The sequence below is a fragment of the Rutidosis leptorrhynchoides genome, chromosome 1 (genome assembly GCF_046630445.1).
Source record: "Rutidosis leptorrhynchoides isolate AG116_Rl617_1_P2 chromosome 1, CSIRO_AGI_Rlap_v1, whole genome shotgun sequence".
NCBI lineage: Eukaryota > Viridiplantae > Streptophyta > Magnoliopsida > Asterales > Asteraceae > Rutidosis > Rutidosis leptorrhynchoides.
The window spans coordinates 587003760-587025625 of record NC_092333.1 but is presented as its reverse complement, the minus strand read 5'-3'; the positions used below and the strand labels follow the sequence as shown (position 1 = coordinate 587025625).

Genomic DNA, 21866 nt, shown 5'->3' with positions numbered 1-21866 from the left:
CATTTATCTGTTTAAACATATCCAAAAATTTGGATTGCTCGGCTTCAAGTTTCTCTTTCTTCATTTTACTCGGATAAGGAAGTGGTGGTTGGTATGGTTTAACATAAGGTTTATCCTTAACTGTGTTATTTTCATTAACCTTTTCAACTACCGGTTCTTTTTCCTTATCTTGATCAGGTTGTGGTTCTTGTGGAGTAGGAATAATTTCATCAGAAGTTACAGGTATTTCAGGTGGTTTAAGTGTTGTACCACTTCTTGTGGTAATAGCTTTAGCTGTTTCATTCCGGGGGTTAGCATTTGTATCACTAGGTAAACTTCCCGGTTTTCTTTCACCTATTAACCTTGCTAGGTTACTTACTTCTTGTTCCAGATTTTGAATAGAAGCTTGTTGATTTCTAAATGCTTGAGCATTTTGTTCATTGGTTTGTTTTTGAGATGTGAAAAACTGCGTTTGAGTTTCAACTAGCTTCGTCATCATATCTTCTAAATTCGGCTTTTTATCATCGGTTTGTTGCGGTGGTTTGTTTTGAAAATTAGGTCTTTGCTGATTGTAAGTATTATTGGATACTTGTTGATTGCTAGGACCTTGTTGGTTGTTGTATGGAATATTTCGGTTATAATTCTGGTTTTGATTGTAAATCGATCTTGGCGGTTGATAATTATTCTGATAATTATTTCCAGGCCTTTGGTTTATGTATGAAATATTCTCTCTTTGTTCCATTGTTAATTCAATACTGAGACAATCTTTTGTCAAATGTGGTCCTCCACACTGCTCACAACTAATTCGTATTGAGTGAATATCCTTAGTCATCTTTTCCATTCGTCTCTCGAAAGCATCTATCTTTGCTGAAATGGAATCTAAGTCATGGCTAGAATCGGCTCTAGCTGCTTTAGATGATCTAATGATATCTTTTTCTTGGTGCCACTCATGTGAGTGGGAAGCAGTGTTATCAATAATTTTGTAAGCATCAGTTTCGGTTTTCTTCATAATAGAACCACCAGCTGCTATATCTATGTCTTTCCTTGTAGTGATGTCGCATCCTTGGTAGAATATTTGTACTATTTGACAGGTGTCTAAACCATGTTGCGGACATCCTCTTAACAACTTTCCATATCTTGTCCACGCCTCATATAGAGTTTCATTTGGCTTTTGTGTGAACGTAACAATTTCTGCTTGAAGTCTTACGGCTTTAGATGCAGGAAAGAATTGTTTAAGAAATTTGTCAATTAAAACATCCCATGTATCGATCGCCCCTTCAGGTAACGATTCCAACCAATCTTTGGCTTCTCCCTTTAAAGTCCAGGGAAATAACATGAGATATATCTGTTCATCCTCTACTTCTCGGATTTTAAATAGTGTGCAGATCCTATTAAAGGTACGTAGATGTTCATTTGGATCTTCCTTCGGCGCACCACTAAATTGGCATTGATTAGTCACCATGTGTAGAATTTGTCCTTTGATTTCATAATCTGGCGCATTAATGTCTGGATGAGTAATTGCGTGACCTTGGCCAGTGCGTTTAGCTCTCATTCGGTCTTCCATACTTAAAGGTTCCAGATTCTCCATAATTGAATTTGTTGAATCGGTATCACTAGATGCTTCAGATTTAATGGTTCGTTCCTCAACAATCTCTGTTTGAATGATTGGTGGTTCCGGAGGAAAGTTTAATGGTTCAGGATCTACGAACCGTTCCTGAATATTCTCTGGATTCTCAATTGTGAGGTTGGGTTCAAAAAATGGATTATCGGAAATTTGAACTGAAGTACTTGGTCGACTGGATGACGATTCTAAAGAAAAATCAACGGCGGTTATATTTGCTAAATGTCTTGATCTAGTTACAGGTGGTGAACGTACAAAAGGTGATGAACGTCTTGCTCGGTGCATTCACAGAATATCCTATTAGTTTTTAAAAAGAAAGAAAAATTATAATAAGTTATCCAATCAATAGACTTTTCTGATTTTGCCCACGTTTCGAATAGCCAAAAGATGCAGCAGAGGGGCAGGATTCGTTTGGTCTCAATATAATTGAGGACTGTTTGGCTCCAATAACCCGGTCCACGTACAAATCCAACTATTACTACGAACCAGAAAATTTTGATGTCTATCAATTTAACCACTTAAAATAAATTTTCGTAATTTTAAGAAATTTAGATAAGAAGTAGAATAAAAATCTATGTCCTAAAAACTAGAATGGCGAGAAATAAGAAAGACAAAGAGTTCGTCGCAAAAGGTCGAAAAAGAAAAAATGGTTGAAAAATAAAAGGTGACGGAAAAATAAAAGAAACTTATAAAAACTTAAAAATACTTTACTAACCTAACCTTATTACTACAACTAACTTAAAATTATAATCGCAAATTGAAATTACTAATTGGAATGATAATTGATACATAGTAAAAGGTCTAAAAATATTAAAGCTTACAGGAGAAACTAAATCCCAAATGGAAATAACTTAAAAAGAAACTAAAACTTAAAAAGGTGTCGCAAAATTCTAAAGCACCTAAATACTAGTCTAAAGAAAAAGTACTTAAGGAGTTTTACGGCAAAGCCTAAAAATCTAGGAGTAAAAATAACTATAGCAAAAACTAAGTTTAAAATTAAATATGAGCTAAAAATACAAATATTACGCTACAACGATTAAAAAGGGACAAAATATAAAAATATACAAAAAGTTGTAAAAAGTACAATTTTTATAAAAATATTATTTTTATATTATTTATTTTATAAAACTATTAATTTTACAATTTAATAAAACTAATTTAACTAAAATATATAAATAAAAAGTAAAAGTAAAATTAAAACTAATAATAATAATAATAATAATAATAAGGTTTAATTAATAATTAATATTAATAATATCCCGTAATTAATGCTCGATTAGGGCTTCCTTGTCGCCTGTCAGAAACCCTCCGCGAGTCGCGGCAATTAAAGAAGAAAACCCCGCGAGTCGCGGGGTTCAGGAATTCAGTTGACAGCTTTGTGTTTTTACGCGTTTTTCTTTATATTTTTTTTTTTTTTTTTTTTTATGTTTTCTGTTTTTTATATTTAAATAAACGATTTTAAAATAAAACTTATATTTTTATAAATTAAAATAGAAATAAAGAAACTTATAAAACTTAAATATTTACAAAATCTTAAAAATACATATATTTTTGTTTTTCTTTTTATATTTTTGAATAATTAAAACGTATTTTTACAAAAGCGAATTTTTAATAAAAGTAACTAAAAATCTTTTTTTTTTTTTATATTAGCGTTGCGCTTCCGGCTTTTAAGATAGTTCCCCGGCAGCGGCGCCAAAAATAACTTGATGTCGAACGAGGTGTATATAAAATAGTTATTATTTTACTAGGAAAACACTATTAAATACGATACAATTTTACACAAGATATTTATTTATTTATAGAATGGATATACTTAAACCTTGCTACAACACTTATAGGCAGTGTACCTAATCGTACAGTAGTGTAGTTTTTAGTAAGTCCGGTTCGTTCCACAGGGAAATCTTTAAACAAAGCTCAACGCTATATTAGTTTATTTTTATAAAAATACAAACATATATATAAGTAATATTATTATTATAAAGGGGGGTTTTTACCGTTTAATGACCGGTTTGTCGATTTTAAGACTTTAGTCGCAGTTAAAACCTAATGTAAAATATAAAATAAATACAAGACTTAAATTAAAGCGTAAAGTAAATAACGATAATGAAATTACGAATAATAAAAGTGCGATAAAATAAACTTGCGATAATTAAAAAGTACGATAATTAAAAATGCGATTAAATAACAATAAATAAAAGTGCGATAATTAGAAGTGCAATTAAATATAAAATAAAGGAAATTAAATATGAAATAAAAGAATTATGCTTATTTAAACTTCCGTAATCATGATGTTTGACGTGTTGATTTTAGTTTTATGCCCATGGGTTAATTGTCCTTTGTCCTGGATTATTCAATATGTCCGTCTGGTTTTTGTCCATAACAGTCCATCAGTCATAAATATAAATTGCAAGTGTCCTTGTCAAATTATTATTATACCCGAAGTTAAATATTCCAACTAATTGGGGATTCGAATTGTAACAAGGTTTTAATACTTTGTTTAATGAATACACCAGGTTATCGACTGCGTGTAAACCACGGTTTTACTACTTTGTTAACAATTACACCAATTACCCTTGAATGTAATTTCACCCCTGTTTTAATTATTCTAGTGGCTATTAATCCATTCCCGTGTCCGGTTAAATGAACGATTATTCGTACATATAAATACCCCGCCCATCGTGTCCGATCGAGTGTTTATGGTAATTTATAGGGACGCCCAATTGTAAATCTTTATATTAACATTAACAAACTTTCATTTAGTTAAACAAATATAAAGCTCATTATTAGCCCATAGTCTAGTTTCCACAAGTGTCGTTCTTTTGTCCAAACCCCAATTATGGTACAAAGCCCAATTACCCAATTTTAGTAATTAGCCCAACATCATGATTACTTTGTTTTAAATAAGCATATAAATAACTTAGCTACGAGACATTAAAGTACAAAGGTTGAACATAACTTACAATGATTAAAAATAGCGTAGCGTTACACGGACAGAATTTCGACTTACACCCTTACAACATTCGCTAACATACCCTTATTATTAGAATATTAAAATTAAAATTAAAATATAAATTATATATATATATTACTCGTATGAATGAGAAGAAAAGAGATATGAAATTTGATCAGAATTCGGTTGGCTTTATAGCCAGAGTTGAAAATTGGGGCTCCGCGACTCGCGGCAAAATGCCCTTAAAACTCCGCGAGTCGCGGAGATATATTTACAGCTCACACCCATGGAGTTTCTTGCTGCCGACGGTTTTTAATATATATATATAATATATATATAATTAATATAATTAATTATATATTATATTATATTTATATACATAGATAACTTGTAATTTTTAGTCCGTTACGTCGAGCGTTAAGAGTTGACTCTGGTCCCGGTTCCGGATTTTCGAACGTCCTCGCGTACAATTTAATATCTTGTACTTTGCGTTTTGAATCTTGTACTCTTGTGATTTCGAGACGTTTCTTATCAATAATTGGAACCTTTTTGATTGTCTTTTGTACTTTTGAGCTTTTTGGTCGTTTGCGTCTTCAATTCGTCGAATCTGTCTTTTGTCTTCACCTTTTATTATTTAAACGAATATCACTTGTAAATAGAACAATTGCAACTAAAAGCTTGTCTTTCTTGAGGAATAATGCTATGAAATATATGTTCATTTTTAGCATTATCAATTATCTTTCATGGACTGCATATTTGCATTCATAGTATCTCGCCATTTTTAAGATTCGTGATCTTATATGGCCTCACGGTAGCTAGAGGGTTCATAATCCTCTAGGTGAGGTTCATCTAAATTATTCAGATAATCAAACCTCTTATTCCGATGAGGAGTACTACCAGGCCTATGAAGTTCAGGTGCAACACGTTCTGACTCACCAACAATGCGCTCAGATTTAACGTGTGGATTACTAGTGCTTATAGAAGGTATGTTACTCTGTAGTTCTTGAATTTCTTCAAGATCTACTTTACTCCCACTAAATTCTTTTAAGAGAAGATCTCCTTTTTAAGAATTCAGTAGAACGAGCAGAAAACACTTTGTTTTCAATTTTGTAGTAAAAGTAGTAACCCATTGTTTCCTTTGGGTATCCCATAAAGTGAAATTTAATACTTCGGGGTTTTAATTTTTTTGAAGTGTCATGCTTCACATACACTTCACAACCCCAGAATTTCAAATAAGACAACTTGGGAATCTTCCCATGCCATACTTCATATGGTGTCTTTTCTACCTTCTTGGTTGGAACCATATTGAGTATGTCTGCAGCAGACTCTAATGCATAACCCAAAAAATATGATGGTAGAATAGTCAGACTCATCATAGATCAAACCATATCAAGTAAAGTTCGATTCCTCCATTCAGACTCACCATTGAGTAATGGTGTGTGAGGTGGAGTGAATTGTAAGACAATCCCACAATTCTACAGGTGGTCCAAAAACTCTTGACTCATATACTCACTTCATCCATCAAAATGAAGTGATTTAATGATATTTCCAAGCTGACTCTTTACTTCATTTTGAAAGACTTTTGAACATTTCAAAAAACTTCATGTTTATGTTTCAGCAATTAAAACATAACCATATCTACTATAACCATCGGTTATTGTAACGAAGTAAGACTTACCATTTCTAGACATTGTTCTAAAGGGCCACATACATCAATATGTATTAGTCCTAAAAGATATGTAGCTCTTTTACCTAAGTCGAAGAAATGAGCTTTTGTCATCCTTTCACATAAACATTACTCACATACATCAAATGACTCAAAGCCATTTGATTCCAAAAGTCCATAAGAATGGAGTTTTGAAATGTGTTGTTTATATGACCAAGATGACAATGTCATAGATAGGTCTTATTCAAGTGTTGCTTGAATTGCTTGGCGGTACAGGTATACATAGAATTCTCATTTGAAATCACACCAAGCATATCAACTTCAAAAATACCATCACTTGGATAGGCATTAAAATAAAAAATATTATCCTTAGAAATTGAAATATAAAAGTGTGTAAATGCAAGTTCAAAACCAGCATCATTCAAATCATATTGCTCCTAATACTAGGAGCATAATAACAATGTTTCAATAAAACAATAAGACCACTTGGAAGATTAAGCTCATAGTGACCAATGGCTTCAATCGAAGCTTGATTCCCATTGCTCACTCGCAAATCTAGTGTGCCTTTCTTCAGTCTATTACTTCTTCTCATTCCTTTCATATTGTTACAGGTGTGAAGGCCACAACCGGTTAACAAAAATCCAGGAATCACTAGAAAAAGTATATAACTGTATATGAAATATACCTGAGTTTGCTAGTCTTACCAGCATTGCCTTTTCTCAGCTCAGATTGGTAGATAGGACAACTTTCTTCTCCAATTTCCAACCTTTCCACAATGGAAACATTCAACGTCTTTTGTTGGGATTTACTTCTTGGAAGGTGGAATATTTTCCTGGCAAATGATTTACCATATCCCTTCCACAAAGTATTCGACTTATTCTTTTTCACCCTTTCATCCTACTTCTCCTACTCATCGAACAACTTTCGATAAGCATTTTGCTTAGCAGCAGGAGCTGCGCAAACAGGAGGATCGGATACGGGTTCTAATTTTTGTTCAACTTCCATTCATGCTTGAGAACAATTCTCAGGTTGCAGTGGCCAGTCTAGAAAGTTTGAACATTGAGTTTATCCTTCTCCAACAAAGAAGGAAGTGTGTTTGATTTACGTTTTGATTATTTGACATCTACAACAGATATAAGATTTAATATAGTATTTTCGATATTGAGCTTTAATAAATTAACTACCCAAGTTTTTATAATATTTTTAAAAAATAATTAATTTACGAAACCCTCCTAAGATCCACATAGAGGTTCCATAGCCACATCTGTTGATCAGCTAGTAGTTATGGAGTCTATTGGTAGGTAGCGGGTACCAATTGCATTACAAGTACAACTCTTAGATCTTTATGGGACCTAGAGATATATGTAGTCCAATAAATAACTATTATCTAATGGCATGTTTGTCCCATCCTTGCCTCGAACTCAGGTCTCACCGTGAATACGATTAAGTCGTCCAATTTAGAAACAGTGGAAATTCATGTTGGTCTCACTAGATCGAAACATCCACCTCGTGGCTATAATTCAGCCTAGTCTCACTAGATCAGAAAAATAACGAGGAGTGTTTGCAAGCTCATTGGATGACATGACTTAAATTTGACGGGTATGTTAGAAAACGTTCGTGTCAATGAATAATGCATGCACACAAAATTCGCTACACTATTAGTTAAAAAACATTTTAACCAATTATATGTGACGACCCGAAAATTTCCGACCAAATTTAAACTTGATCTTTATATGATTTCGACACGATAAGCAAAGTCTGTAATGTAAAGTCTCGAAAATTTTGAACTGTTTCTTATATTCATTTGACCTTGACTATTCCCAACGATTCACGAACAATTGTTTATAAATAAATATGTATGTATATATATATATATATAATAATTAGAGATAATAAAATATAACTAATTAAGTTGTTATTAATATACATATATATATATATATATATATATATATATATATATATATATATATATATATATATATATATATATATATATATATATATATATATATATATATATATATATATATATTATAATATTACATAATTAAAATTGTAATATTAATATATAAAATGTAATCACAAGTTAAAATATAGTTGTTATTACTTTCATTAGTATTATTAATATTAATATCAGTATTATCAATATCATTATATACATATAATATATATATATATATATATATATATATATATATATATATATATATATATATGAAATTGGATACATTTAATTAATAATATTATTGTTATCATTTTTATTATTAATTATTGGTAAACTTATTGAATTATCATTTTTGTTATTAGTAATATCATTATATTATTATTAACAGTATTTTTATAAGTATTATTATCATCCTATAAATAATAATATGATTATTATTATTATTACTATAATTATTATTAATTAGTATTATAATTACTAATATATTTATATTATTTATAATTTATAAAAATAGAAAAGAAAAAAGAAAATATGTATGAATCAGTTTCATGTTACCATCAAACTGTATGGATTTTTGTTTTCTACCGTTGAATTGATTTCAAATCGAATGGAATCACAGATACACAACAAAATCTGATAGAAACAACAATAGATATAATAATCCAACAAGATACAAAATTTGTTAGATATTAATCTGATAAAGGAATCAAATTCTGTTTCATATCACTATCAGAATTCATATTTTCTTCCATTCGATCCTGCTCACGATTCTGTAATCTGTCAACTGTCCTTCCTTCCCCTGCTCAAGATTCTTGGGCGACTTCAATTAAACACTACAAAACAATTTCAATCAAAATTATTCAACTTGTACATATATATTTATGTACCCGATTGATTCTTCTGTCGACCCAATCAAAGCTACGAAACAAACTGTAATCGAATCTTGTGTTGTATATATCATACGAATCCGATACACTTCACTTTCTGATTTATATATTTTTGTTTGTTCCTTCTGGCCTCGAATATTTCTATCGACCACCATCAATTCTACAAAATAAAATATGATCAGTTATTATTACGATATCACTCACTCTATATACAAATAATTACATATACAAAGCACATAGAGGTAGAGAGAGTTATAGAATTACATTCAACAATCACCACCATGGCTCTCTATTCTTTCTGTTGCAACTATAACCGAACACCTTCAATCTTCTTTTGTTGATTCCTGTCCGAGAACCACACCAACTCAAGCACCAAATTTTTGTTTCTCTTTAATGTTGTTTAATCGAACCTTGATCACCATCGACAAACCAAGAACAAAACTCACCATCACAATAAACGAACACCACTATCGAAGAACAATCTCAAACCAAACACCCCTTCCTTTCCTTGATCGATAAACCATCACCTTAGATCACCACAAACCACCTCCATCTCCAATCCCGAACCTCAACAACTAACACCTCAAAAATCATCTTCACCACTTTTCTTATGTCATCTTTTTAATACCCAACGACAAAACAGTCACCATAACACCATATTGTAACTTTCTACTACTGCTTAATTTGGTCCTGGCTCAACTCGACGGGAAACCCAACCATGCACCACCATTTTCTGTTTCATTTGCGAACTACAAACCGCTGTATCATTCCCGGTTTCTTGTTTGAAAAACATCACCAAAACAACCACCTCTATACTTCTTCTATATATTTTTTTTCTCTTCTTTATATTCCCCTTTTTTTTTCTACTTTTAAGAAGAGATAATAGGTGACTAGTGGGATTAAATAAATGAGTGTCCTTCCTTTTATGTTGTGGCTGACCCATTTGTTTTTACAAGATTGGCATGTTCTTAATAATTAAAGTAAATTGGCAGTGCATGTGGTATTATCTCTTTTTCACAATAGCCGACAATTAGATGAATGATTTCCTAGATAACCGATCCCACCATTCTCCTTTTCATTTTAATTACTTTTGTCGAGTGGATCCAAGGATAAAATGATTAGTTCTACAGCTATATACTGTTGGGCCGATAAATGCAGTTGGGCCGAGATCATGTTATACTCTTTGATGGGCCGTATAAATAAAAATGATGATAAAGATACAAAAACGATGGCAAGATGATAAGTGATGGTGTATGATGTGTTAGTAATACATAAAATGATAAACATATGATAATAATATTGATATGTGATGAAGTGAGTAAGTTCTATATGATTATGATTTAGGATCATGATTACGATTTCATAATGATAATGATGATTATGATTATGATTCGTGAGAGACGAAGAAGATAATGATCATGTAGAATGATATTGATGATGATGAGATGATAGTTACGGTTATGATAAGATTAAATGAGGATCGATATTATGATAGTGATGGCGAACCGTGATAGTGAATTTGAGTGATGATGATACATTAATGAAGGTTAGAACAAATTAAGATGATGATGAATAGAGATGGATTTGGTTGTAGGAGATGAAAGAAAATAGGAAAACATGGGTTATATACATATTTGTTGTGATATGAAACAAATAAACAGAAATGGAGGAGTGATTATGGGTATTTTCATTAAGCGAGAGGTCCCGGGTTCGAGTCCGGGCTGCGACACTATATTTTTAGCTATTTCCTTAAGGTTCGTGAATCCGAGGCCAACCCTGTATTGTTCAGTATCGTCGTATGCATATTTTTACTACAAAATATCGTATTGTGAGTTCATTTGATTCCCTTTTACTCTTTATATTTTTGGGACTGAGAATACATGCGTTGTTTTTATAACTGCTCTATTAAATATTTTTGAAATATATATTTTGAACTGAGAATACATGAATTGCTTTTATAAATGTTTGACGAGATAGACACAAACAAAACATTCCTCGAATGAATTATGTGGACATGATAATTGCCACCATTGAATTATGTGGACATGATAATTGCCACCACTGAATTATGTGGACATGATAATTGCCACCATTGAATTATGTGGACATGATAATTGCCACCATTGAATTATGTGGACATGATAATTGCCACCAATTGATGTGAATGTTATGTATCGAGAGAATGATTTTTATACACAGGTTATGTGTATTATATTTTGTACACGAGATATGTGTACGGTTACTAAGATTTATGAAAGATAATTTCGTACACGAGAAAGGTGTACTGTATTTAAAAGATATCGCATGTACATTATAGGTGGGTATAGGATTCGGGCCCATTTGTACCATGCAGCATTTAAATCTTGTGGTCTATCAAAATGATGAATTTTATTATTTTATAATAAACCTATGAACTCACCAACCTTTTGGTTGACACTTGAAAGCATGTTTATTCGCATGTATGAAAGAAATCTTTCGCTGTGAATTTGTTCATATTAGAGATATTACTTGGAGTCATTCATGACATATTTCAAAAGACGTTGCATTCGAGTCGTCGAGTTCATCAAGATTATTATTAAGTCAATTATAGTTGGATATATTATGAATGGTATGCATGCCGTCAACTTTCGATGTAATGAAAGTATGTCTTTTAAAAACGAATGCAATGTTTGTAAAATGTATCATATAGAGGTCAAGTACCTCGCGATGTAACCAAATGTAATGTATTCGTCCAGATGAATTAGGACGGGTCATTAAATTATATATATGTCAATCGTGATTATTTGTCTAGTTTGTTATTTTATTTTATATATAAAAATAACAAATACACATCGTGTATCGTTTTAAAACAGTTTTAAAAGATGTCGCCCATATATATTATTTGAGTTTCAAAAAAATTTAACTTTAAACTCGTTAGAGTTTAACTTTTTTAAAATCATCAATTTTAATCTTGAAACTCATTACCGCTTTTATTTGATGTTTTTATCAAAAACGTTTAGCATATATTATAATCAACAATTAAATATAAATGCATAAAATAAAACACAATCATGCATCACACACATATAGGCTAGCCCAAAAATCCTATGCTTGATCCCATGAGCCGACATGGGATCAAGAGGTCAAACTAAGGGTAATATCGTAGCTCCCACTTGATTCAATAACCAAGTGAAAAACTTGACAAATGCCATCGTTGTTAACTTGACTTGTTCGCCATCTTCTAAGTCAAACTTCACGTTGCATCTATATCTTCAATCTTCATCTTATTACATTTATTTAAAATTGAAAAATACAACTAATCTTATAATTTTACAATTTAGAATAAACATAAATAAATACTATGAAATTGAAAAATAAATAAAATACAACTTTGGCTTCAAAATGGCCTTTCTAATAAAATAAATAATCAACATAACATAATATTGCCGTAATCAACAATCACAACAATCATACATAGGTCGGGGCATTATGGGCTATGTGTGCAATCATAATTTTAATAACTACATTATTAAAATCTATATATGGCTTGTTCATGGTTACAATGCATGTGTACAACTATGGAATACAGCAATCAACAATTATAATAAATACTCAAGCCATAATAATTAAATCTACAATTTAAATTAGTGATATTCTTTCAATCATATTTGTGCGTCATTAGGTTAAGTCTAAATCAACCGTGTTGACTTTAAAAACCAAAAATGTTTCGACTTTAACCAATACACCACAAAGCTAAATCTAAAGAATAGTCACACGACAATTAAAATGGTGTAAAAGCGGCTCGGATATCACTGATGGAAAACCGTGTGCACTTTTAAATTTTATAAACGCAGCGGAACATGAAAAATAAACATCTTTTATGAACTTTAAAATAAACATCATTTATTTTATTATAAACTTTCAAGTAAAACATTCACACGATTAACGATCCCAACAAGATCCAATTACACCACTAATAATTGTCAAATAATAAATTCACAAAGAGGAGTTTAGATGTACCTTTAGCGAGCGATGGAAGAACGGTATAAAGAACTCTCCATGTCTAGGTTGAAACATATATTCAAAGTGTATGAATATCTTTATGGTTGTTCCACACAGCACGTCGAACAACACCAGTCGGATGCTAGTCCGTATAACCCGAAAACAATATCATATATTGTTTCAATATTGAAAAGCAAATTTTTTTTTCTACGGCAGAAACACAAAATATATGTACCTCTATTTTCCTTTCTTGGTCATAGACCACAAATAATAATAAAACCCTTTTGAGTTATTTTAAGGCTAAATGGATGTGTGCAACTTACATTGATTCATCAATTGATATGAGATGATATATATAGACCAACCACCCTTTTGTAAATTTGTGTTGTGTCAATTTCAACAAAAATTCACGGGCATAAACTTATTTTAATAATCTTTTTGATTGTGTTGCGTTTTTAAATATTGCAGCCAACAACTCTAATTTACATCCATGAGATCTTTTACAATCTTTTAAGATATCAAATCTTATAATTTAATATTTTAAATCACAATTTTCCAAAAATATATTACACCATGTGATCTTTTACAATCTTTTAAGATAATAAAGAAACAAGGAAAATATTTTTTACTTAGCCAACAAGTACACTCGTTAAATATATATTAACTAAATTAAAATATATTTAATAAATAGAACTCTTATTATTTCATTTAATTAAATCATATTTAATTAAATTATGTTTTCTCAATCTATAGGTTATAATTATATATCAACAATATATAATAACTGGTGTCTAAATGCTAAAGTGTGTGACTCCATAAGCATGTATACAAGCGGTAGTATAGATTTTGTGTTATGACGTGCACACTAATTCAACACCTGTGGGCATCTTTTGTCGGTTTATGCTCTGTCCGTGAACTTCACGTTACATTCCTTGGTACAACTTTTTTGGCAGCGCAGGTTTTAGTGCCAGCCATGCCATACCAGCTTTATGAGCACACCTGCTCGTAACGTGCTAAGATGGTGTTAGCATAGACAAGCATTCAAGTTTTTGCTTAATAATCAATTGATTATGCAATGTTAGGCACGTGCTGGTCACATGTGATGTGTGTATACGAAGCATGCGAGTATGCGCATCATTACCTAACCTGGGTAGTGATAGTGCAGTGTTGAGGGATTTATGCGTCTTTCTATATTATGACAAAGGTGCAATTAGTTCAAGTTAGAAGATGAATTGCTCCGACTATTAGGTTCTCATAAGTTTAGGGACTATTGTGTTTTGTGTCTTTTTCAAATTTATATAGTACTAAGTTTGTATAAAGTGAAACCTGATTATTATATCCATCAATCTTTTAATATTTTAAAATAATTTTATAAACCTCAAGATGTATAATCCGTTCGATTTATCTTCTTTGTGTTTTTAATTCAAACCAAATATCAATTTGTTTTCTACTGGATTCGAGTTGCTATCCACTCAGATCACTGTAAAAGGATTGAGTGGGGTTTTAATTGAAAAGATTGGAATCGTTGACTCAATATTAAATTAAAAAAGAATTTTGTAAGTAAATGAGAGGAAAGTGGTTGGAATCTAGTGGTGGAAGATGTTTGTTCAAAAGTGTCTGCAAGAGCATTGACCACTTGAAGTTTCATTTCCTACCCTTCAACTATATTATATGTAACAAACTATCCAAATATTTCCTTTTAAAACATTTATCAACAAAACTAAGTTAGCTTTACATAATTTCTTTCTAAGTTGTGGAGTAACGACTTATCTAATACTCCGTATATATCAATTAGAGCTGTCAGACTAAATGATTTGTTACTCAAGTTATTGGCAACGAAAGGGTAGTTAAATCCTTTGGTCTTTAAAATCTTTGTGTTGTACTCAAATTTTGTTTAATGTCATTCTTTCAAATAAAATTACATTATTGAATTGTTAATTCGTGTTTTTATGGCAAAATCTCAAAGTATAGTTCATGAGAATTGAACTCGATTCTCCCACTAAAAATTCTTAAGTTTTCACCATTAGGTTACCCCTTGCGTTGAATTGCCAGTTCCTTTGATTATCAACATAAACATATAGTGAAGTAAACTCACGTGGATTCCGTTTGAACATAATCTAGACACGAATTAGATTTAGTTCGATGTATTTGCTAATTACAACCATGGTATAAATGTGAACACAAGGACACGATAGTGGGTGACTTGACTTTGCGTAAAGTTAATTCCATACACGAATGGATTTAATTTTATTCAAATAATTTATATACTCCATATTTTGCTTTTTCAAAAGTCACGAGGATTCGGTTTCGTTCATTTTGTGTATACTCTTCACTTTCTGACTTTGAAAGTTTCAAACCAATAGTTGTTAACACCATAACCATAGATTCTTAATTAAATTATTCGTAATAAAATATAATCAAAATTTTTGTTTCATACAGATTGCATTAATCATATATTTAGTTTCTGGTTCTAGAAATATGACAAAGACAATAATTATACATAACATACATACTAGAAGGAAGGTGCTTCTCGTGTTTCTTTTCCAATATAATAATAGATTCAGTAAATATGTCGTCAATTTTGTAATTCGATGTAACGTCCTCTATTTTTATATTCGAACCCCTTTTTTATATTCAGTTATATATATGTAGAATTTTATATAGAATCGCGTGTACTGATAATATCCGTTGCTAAGGATTGAGATAGAAACATTAACAATAGAGCTACATGAAAAAAATGGCAATCAATTTTTTTTTTATTTGAATTATTACTCAACAATAAAAATTCTAAGATCAATGACAAAAAAAAAAACAAGTTCCCGTTCCAAAACTCTCGGATAATTTGGTTTCGGTCCAACTCGGTATTCGAGTTTTCTTGATTCTACCCAAATCGTGCACGCCTCTACTAGCAGCGAAACTTTAATAATTTATAACCGTTCACGAAAAAAAAAAGTAATATGTGACGTAAAAAAATAGGTAAGCGATGATGTTATACTGGAAACTGCGGATAACGACTAAAAAGTATACGACAGAAACCTTAAAAAAAAAATTCAAAAGGCTAGATAGTGAGATATGAACAGAAAGTTCATAAACAAAAATTAAAAACTAAAGGTCCTTATCCATACAAAACAAATAGCTCAGGGACCATTATTGTAATTTGTTTCGTTTATATTATTAGAAGATAATTGCGGGAACATTAGAGTTGCAGTCAAACTTCTATTTTGCTCTTCAACTCTATGCCGCCACCATAATCAACAGCCACCTTCCGTCATACCAAAATACAAAATGACAAAATTACCCTTTCCCTCTCTACTCCTCGTCCTCTTTCTCCTACCCTTGGATGTAATTGCACAACCATCAAATGACCAAAACACCCTTCTCAAAATCAAAAGCTTCTGGTCCAACCCATCTTCCCTCAGCCACTGGACCCAATCCTCCAGCCCCTGCAGTTGGCCGGAGATCACGTGTTCCGCCAACACTACCACCGGTATCACAATCGTAAACACAGACATCACCGGACCGGTCCCACCTTTCATTTGTGACCTCAAAAACTTAACTCATATTGATCTAAACTACAATTCCATCACTGGAGGCTTTCCAACTGGTTTATACAACTGCACCAATCTTGAATACCTTGATTTATCTCAAAACTACTTTGTAGGACGAATCCCTGATGATATATCCCGGTTATCTCCCGAGATCAAGTACCTCAGTCTCTTCGGAAATAACTTTACCGGCGATATTCCGGTCGGTATTTCAAGATTGTCGAAGCTTACTTCACTACAACTGCACCAGTGTCTGTTCAATGGTAGTTTTCCGGAAGAAATTGGTAATTTAAACGATCTTGAAATGTTATACTTGTCGTTTAATGACTTCGCACCATCCAAACTTCCCCCGAGTTTTATCCAATTGAAGAAACTTCGATATTTTTACATGGCGGAAGCTAACTTGATCGGTGAAATACCCGGAAATTTTTCCGGTATGCCGGCGTTGGAGCTGCTGGATTTGTCTATGAATCGCCTCGAAGGATCAATACCGAATGATCTGTTCTTGTTAAAGAACTTAACGCAAGTTTATCTTTACAGAAACAATCTAACAGGCGAAATTCCCGACTCCGTTGAATCATTAAAAATGGTGATCATTGATCTCTCTGCAAACAGGTTGACCGGAAAAATACCCGAAGGTTTCGGGAATCTGACAAGTTTGACCAACTTGACCCTCATGATGAATCAGTTATCAGGTGAAGTTCCGGTGGGTATCGGCCGTTTACCTAACCTCCTAGATATTCGAATTTACACGAATAACTTATCGGGCCCACTGCCGCCAGATTTCGGAAGGTACTCTACCCTGAAAATATTCGAGGTATCGCAAAACCAATTTACTGGAAATATACCAGAGAATCTGTGTTATAACGGTCAGCTGAAAGGCTTGATTGTTTTCAAAAACAGTCTTTCGGGCAACATACCGACATCGCTCGAAACATGTAACAGCTTGATGAACATTCAGGTTTACAGTAACCAACTTTCGGGAACAATTCCAGATGGGTTATGGAAAGTTACGAGATTACAAACTATGATTATGTGGGGTAATTCGTTTTCCGGCACATTACCGCAAGAACTGGGGCCAAATTTATCGACGCTTGATATCAGTAACAACAGGTTTTCGGGTCAAATTCCGACCCGAGTATCTTCTTGGACCAACATGAGGGTTTTTAAAGCGAGTAACAATTTACTCGATGGTGCAATTCCACAAGATCTAACAGATCTTTCGGTTTTATCAACTTTGTATTTAGACGGAAACCAATTTAGCGGCGAATTGCCGGAAACTATAGTTTCCTGGGTGTCGTTAAATAGTTTAAATCTGAGTAGAAACGAACTCACGGGTCAGATTCCAGCTGGTCTCGGATTCTTAGAAGGTCTTACGGTATTGGATTTATCAAGAAACAAGCTTTCGGGTCAAATACCGAGTCAACTCGGTAGACAGGTTGTCGTGCTTGATCTTTCAGGCAATAGTCTCACTGGAGCCATCCCGAGTCAGCTCGATAATGGTGCTTTCGATAGAAGTTTCTTGAACAATCCTGGTCTTTGTTCGAATAACCCTTCACTAGGCCTTAATTCTTGCAGTTCCCGGTCCAAAACAGACCGATCTAGGAACATGTCGGCTAAAAATGTGGCGATTATCTCGAGTATAGCTGCAATAATGTTGCTTTTATCGGTTATATTGACTATATATGTCGTCGTACTTTACCGGAGAAGAAAATACGATTTGGATTCGAAATGGAAATTCACTTCTTTTCAGAAGTTAGATTTCACAGAATCCACGATTTTGACTCGTTTGACTGAAAACAACTTGATCGGGCAAGGTGGATCCGGGAAGGTGTACCGGGTCCCAGTAAACCGATCAGGCAGTTTTGTAGCGGTTAAAAAGATTTCAACTAAAAGAGATTTAGATCAAAGACTCGAAAAAGAATTCTTATCAGAAGTCGAGATTCTAAGTACGATTCGCCACGCAAACATAGTAAAATTGATGGGATGCATCTCGTGTGACAACTCGAAACTCCTAGTGTACGAGTACTTAGAGAACCGTAGTTTAGATCGTTGGTTGCACCCAAAGCAGACTCCATCGAGCCGCGGGTTGAACGGTTCGGTTCGTCACGTGGTGCTTGATTGGCCCAAAAGGTTACGAATAGCACTAGGAGCAGCTCGAGGTTTGTCTTATATGCACCACGATTGTACTCCGGCAGTGATTCATCGTGACGTTAAATCATGCAACGTGCTTTTAGATAGCGATTTTAATGCTAAAATCGCCGATTTTGGGTTAGCCAGGATCTTACTCAAAGACAATGACTTCAACACAATGTCAATGGTGGCTGGCTCATTCGGATACATGGCTCCAGGTCCGGTTTCACCAAACCATAATTTACTTTCACTTTTTTTCTAACGATTTTGCTAACGGGAGTCGTTAATGTGCATAATTATACTGTACATAGTTGTTGAGATTGACTTTTTGATGGCGGTTATTCAAATGTGCAATGAATTTGTGCACGTTAACGACAACCTTAAGGACTGTTGTTAGCAAGATCCTTTTTCTATATACAAATTTCTTTTTCTAAATATTACCGAGTACTTGTATATTATTTAAATTTATCACTACAGAATATGCTCATACAACGAAAGTGAACGAGAAGATAGACGTTTATAGCTTCGGAGTTATCTTGCTCGAATTGACAACTGGAAAAGAAGCCAGCAACGGCAGCGAGCATTCATCGCTAGCGGAATGGGCTTGGGAAAAAACACTAGGAGGTGCACAGATAGTAGATTTGCTAGACGCTGAAGTAAATGATCCCGCGTACTTAAATGACATGACTAGCGTGTTCAAACTCGGGCTTTGGTGTACTAGTAATCTGCCAACAAACAGACCATCCATGACGGAAGTATGCCAAACGCTGACACGGTGTAGCCTGGCGGCAGAGGCGGTAGCGAACAGGACACATAAGAATGGTGGTGATGTAATCGATCAACTGCCACTTCTCAAACTTGAAAATGTCTAAAATTATATTGTATTTGTATATAACTAGGGAGAGTGGTTCATATGTAATATACTAGATAGTATTAGAACCACTTGATCCATTAGTATGCGCAAAAATGTTTTTGTAATTTCAAATAAAGAAAATGAAATCTTATACAATATTTTATACGAACGTTAAAGTTTTTGGACCATTTCTCGATTTGTGCGTGCCAACCTTGCGCAGGGCCATGCTAAAATTTTACGCATCGTTCCAATTTTATCGGATGTCCCCAAAGGGACATTTTATACAAACCTTACTCGACACTGTCAAACCATTAAATAACATACATTTTCAAGTGAAAACGTCTCAAGTTCTACCGTTAGAGTTTTAAACATCATACATGGTCAAGTAAAACTACAACTAGTAATATTAATATGACCTTTAATGACACATAAGTGACATACTAGAATAAACATGTGTCTAAATTTGACTGATAACTGTGCTACTGTACAAATTACTCAATGTTTACATCTAATAGGCCAGGAACCTGAAATTAAAGGGTCACACTTTAATACCAATGATTCAATTCAGAACAGATTGATAAATCATCATTCAAGATCAATGTAGTATGATAGGTAGTTTTTTTTTTTTTTTTTTTTTTTTTTTTTTTATTTATCAGGATCGAATAACTAACAATAAAAGAACAAATGGTTAATCTCTGAACTAATAATGAAAACAGAGAAAAAATATATTCGGGAAAATATATTAATTCTTATTCATAATGATGCACAACGGTCCTACAAAGAAAACTATAGATAAAAAATTTTATGTAGACCATCATGTGCTCATCGAATAGTTCAAGAACTGTTTAGGATTGCATAGTTTAAAAAGCTAGTGAGTTAAGAATTATAAATAAAGTATCATGCCTGAGTGATCAACCACCAAGTTCAGCACGAGTTGGCACAACGGGGACAAGAAAGTTCCCAAATGGCGAATCAAATATTCTGAAATTCGCTTTCGACCCATCTTGTTGTGCTTGTGCGATTGCGTGATTTTTAGCTAGTTGAATCCTCGGGTCAATTGCTAATCCACTTTGACCCACATTAACCTACAATGACATCTTGTCTATCATAAAACAGTTTTTTTAACATCATAATAGTGTCAATACATCAAAAATAAAAATGTAAAACGCATACCACTGGCTTAATTGTTGTAGTTGAAACTGCAGGATCCTTCTTTTCAGTTAATGAAGGGGCTACCCTATAATCAAACAAATTACAGCGTAGCTTTTAAAACATGTAATATATGAATCAAAAGACATCGCACAGTCAATTCATTGCACTTTGTAACAAATTGGAAAATTAGCTTGAAATATGGGTGACATATCACGTGAACTTTAACAGGAAATTTTGCACAAAACACAAACTTCGCAAAAATAAAAAATAAAATCGCATAAAAGCCAAACAATGCATAGAAAAATTGTAAAATTCTTCAAATCAATTAGCAATTCGAAAATAGAAGTATTTCTAAAAATGATTTGTTAAAAAACAAAATAAAAAGAAGAAATTAGAAAGTGTTAATCAAGTAATCTTTCTCGTATAGCTACTCACTGTTCTTTGTATATATATTTTTTTTTATATCCAGAATTGTCTTAAAATTAACAAAATTATAATAAGTTATTAAACGTTGAAAAAGGAATTATAACTAACCGGCGAGGAGGTGGACGGATAAATTTCCTCTTCTTCGTCTCAGGTTCCATTTTCTTTATTGTACAGTTATTGTTTGTGTTCGTAAAAACATAAACCCTCAATCTCTATTTTGTCCAGGATGGGCTCAAAATAAATCCTTTTAAGCCCATAGATGGTAGCCCAAACCTTATAAGTGATATATGAGAGGCCCACCCTCTTATTTTCAAAGTCTCGAACTTTTGACTTCAAAAGGCAAATTTCCGTAAGTATTATTTTTTGGGCAAAGGAAAAGCTTTTATTAAATAACAAGAAACAAACAACAAGGCTGGACATACCCACACCTCAAAACAAAGCCCAAAGGCAATACAGACCACAACTACAAACACACCACAACAGATTACAAATGCAACCTCATATTAGATCACTTTAAACCCCAAACATTAGCAACTCTAACGACTGCACTTGACTGTTTAACTCTCAAAGTCAACAACTTGCACTTAACAAAATCTTGAATCTGACTGCATACATCATCTTCAGACCTCTTCTCCACCCTAAATAGCCTATGATTCCTTTCTCTCCATATAAAATATACACAAGCAGCAATAACAAGCCTGTTCAAGATATTCCAGATGTTACAT

The 21866-nt window shown here is 32.9% G+C and overlaps 1 protein-coding gene and 1 non-coding gene across 2 annotated transcripts; one reads left to right on the top strand and one right to left on the bottom strand.

Moving 5' to 3' along the window:
• The first annotated feature begins 16245 nt into the window (after positions 1-16245).
• On the top strand, positions 16246-19721 carry LOC139904405 (uncharacterized). The gene is made up of 2 exons (XM_071829417.1): positions 16246-18928; positions 19188-19721. The coding sequence occupies exons 1-2, from the start codon at positions 16318-16320 to the stop codon at positions 19580-19582; spliced, it is 3006 nt and encodes a 1001-aa protein (XP_071685518.1). The 5' UTR covers positions 16246-16317; the 3' UTR covers positions 19583-19721.
• Positions 19722-19737: 16 nt separating this feature from the next.
• LOC139887494 (U6 spliceosomal RNA) lies at positions 19738-19839 on the bottom strand. Its single transcript, XR_011773316.1, has one exon. It is a non-coding gene; the product is annotated as a U6 spliceosomal RNA (small nuclear RNA).
• Between the last annotated feature and the right edge of the window lie 2027 nt (positions 19840-21866).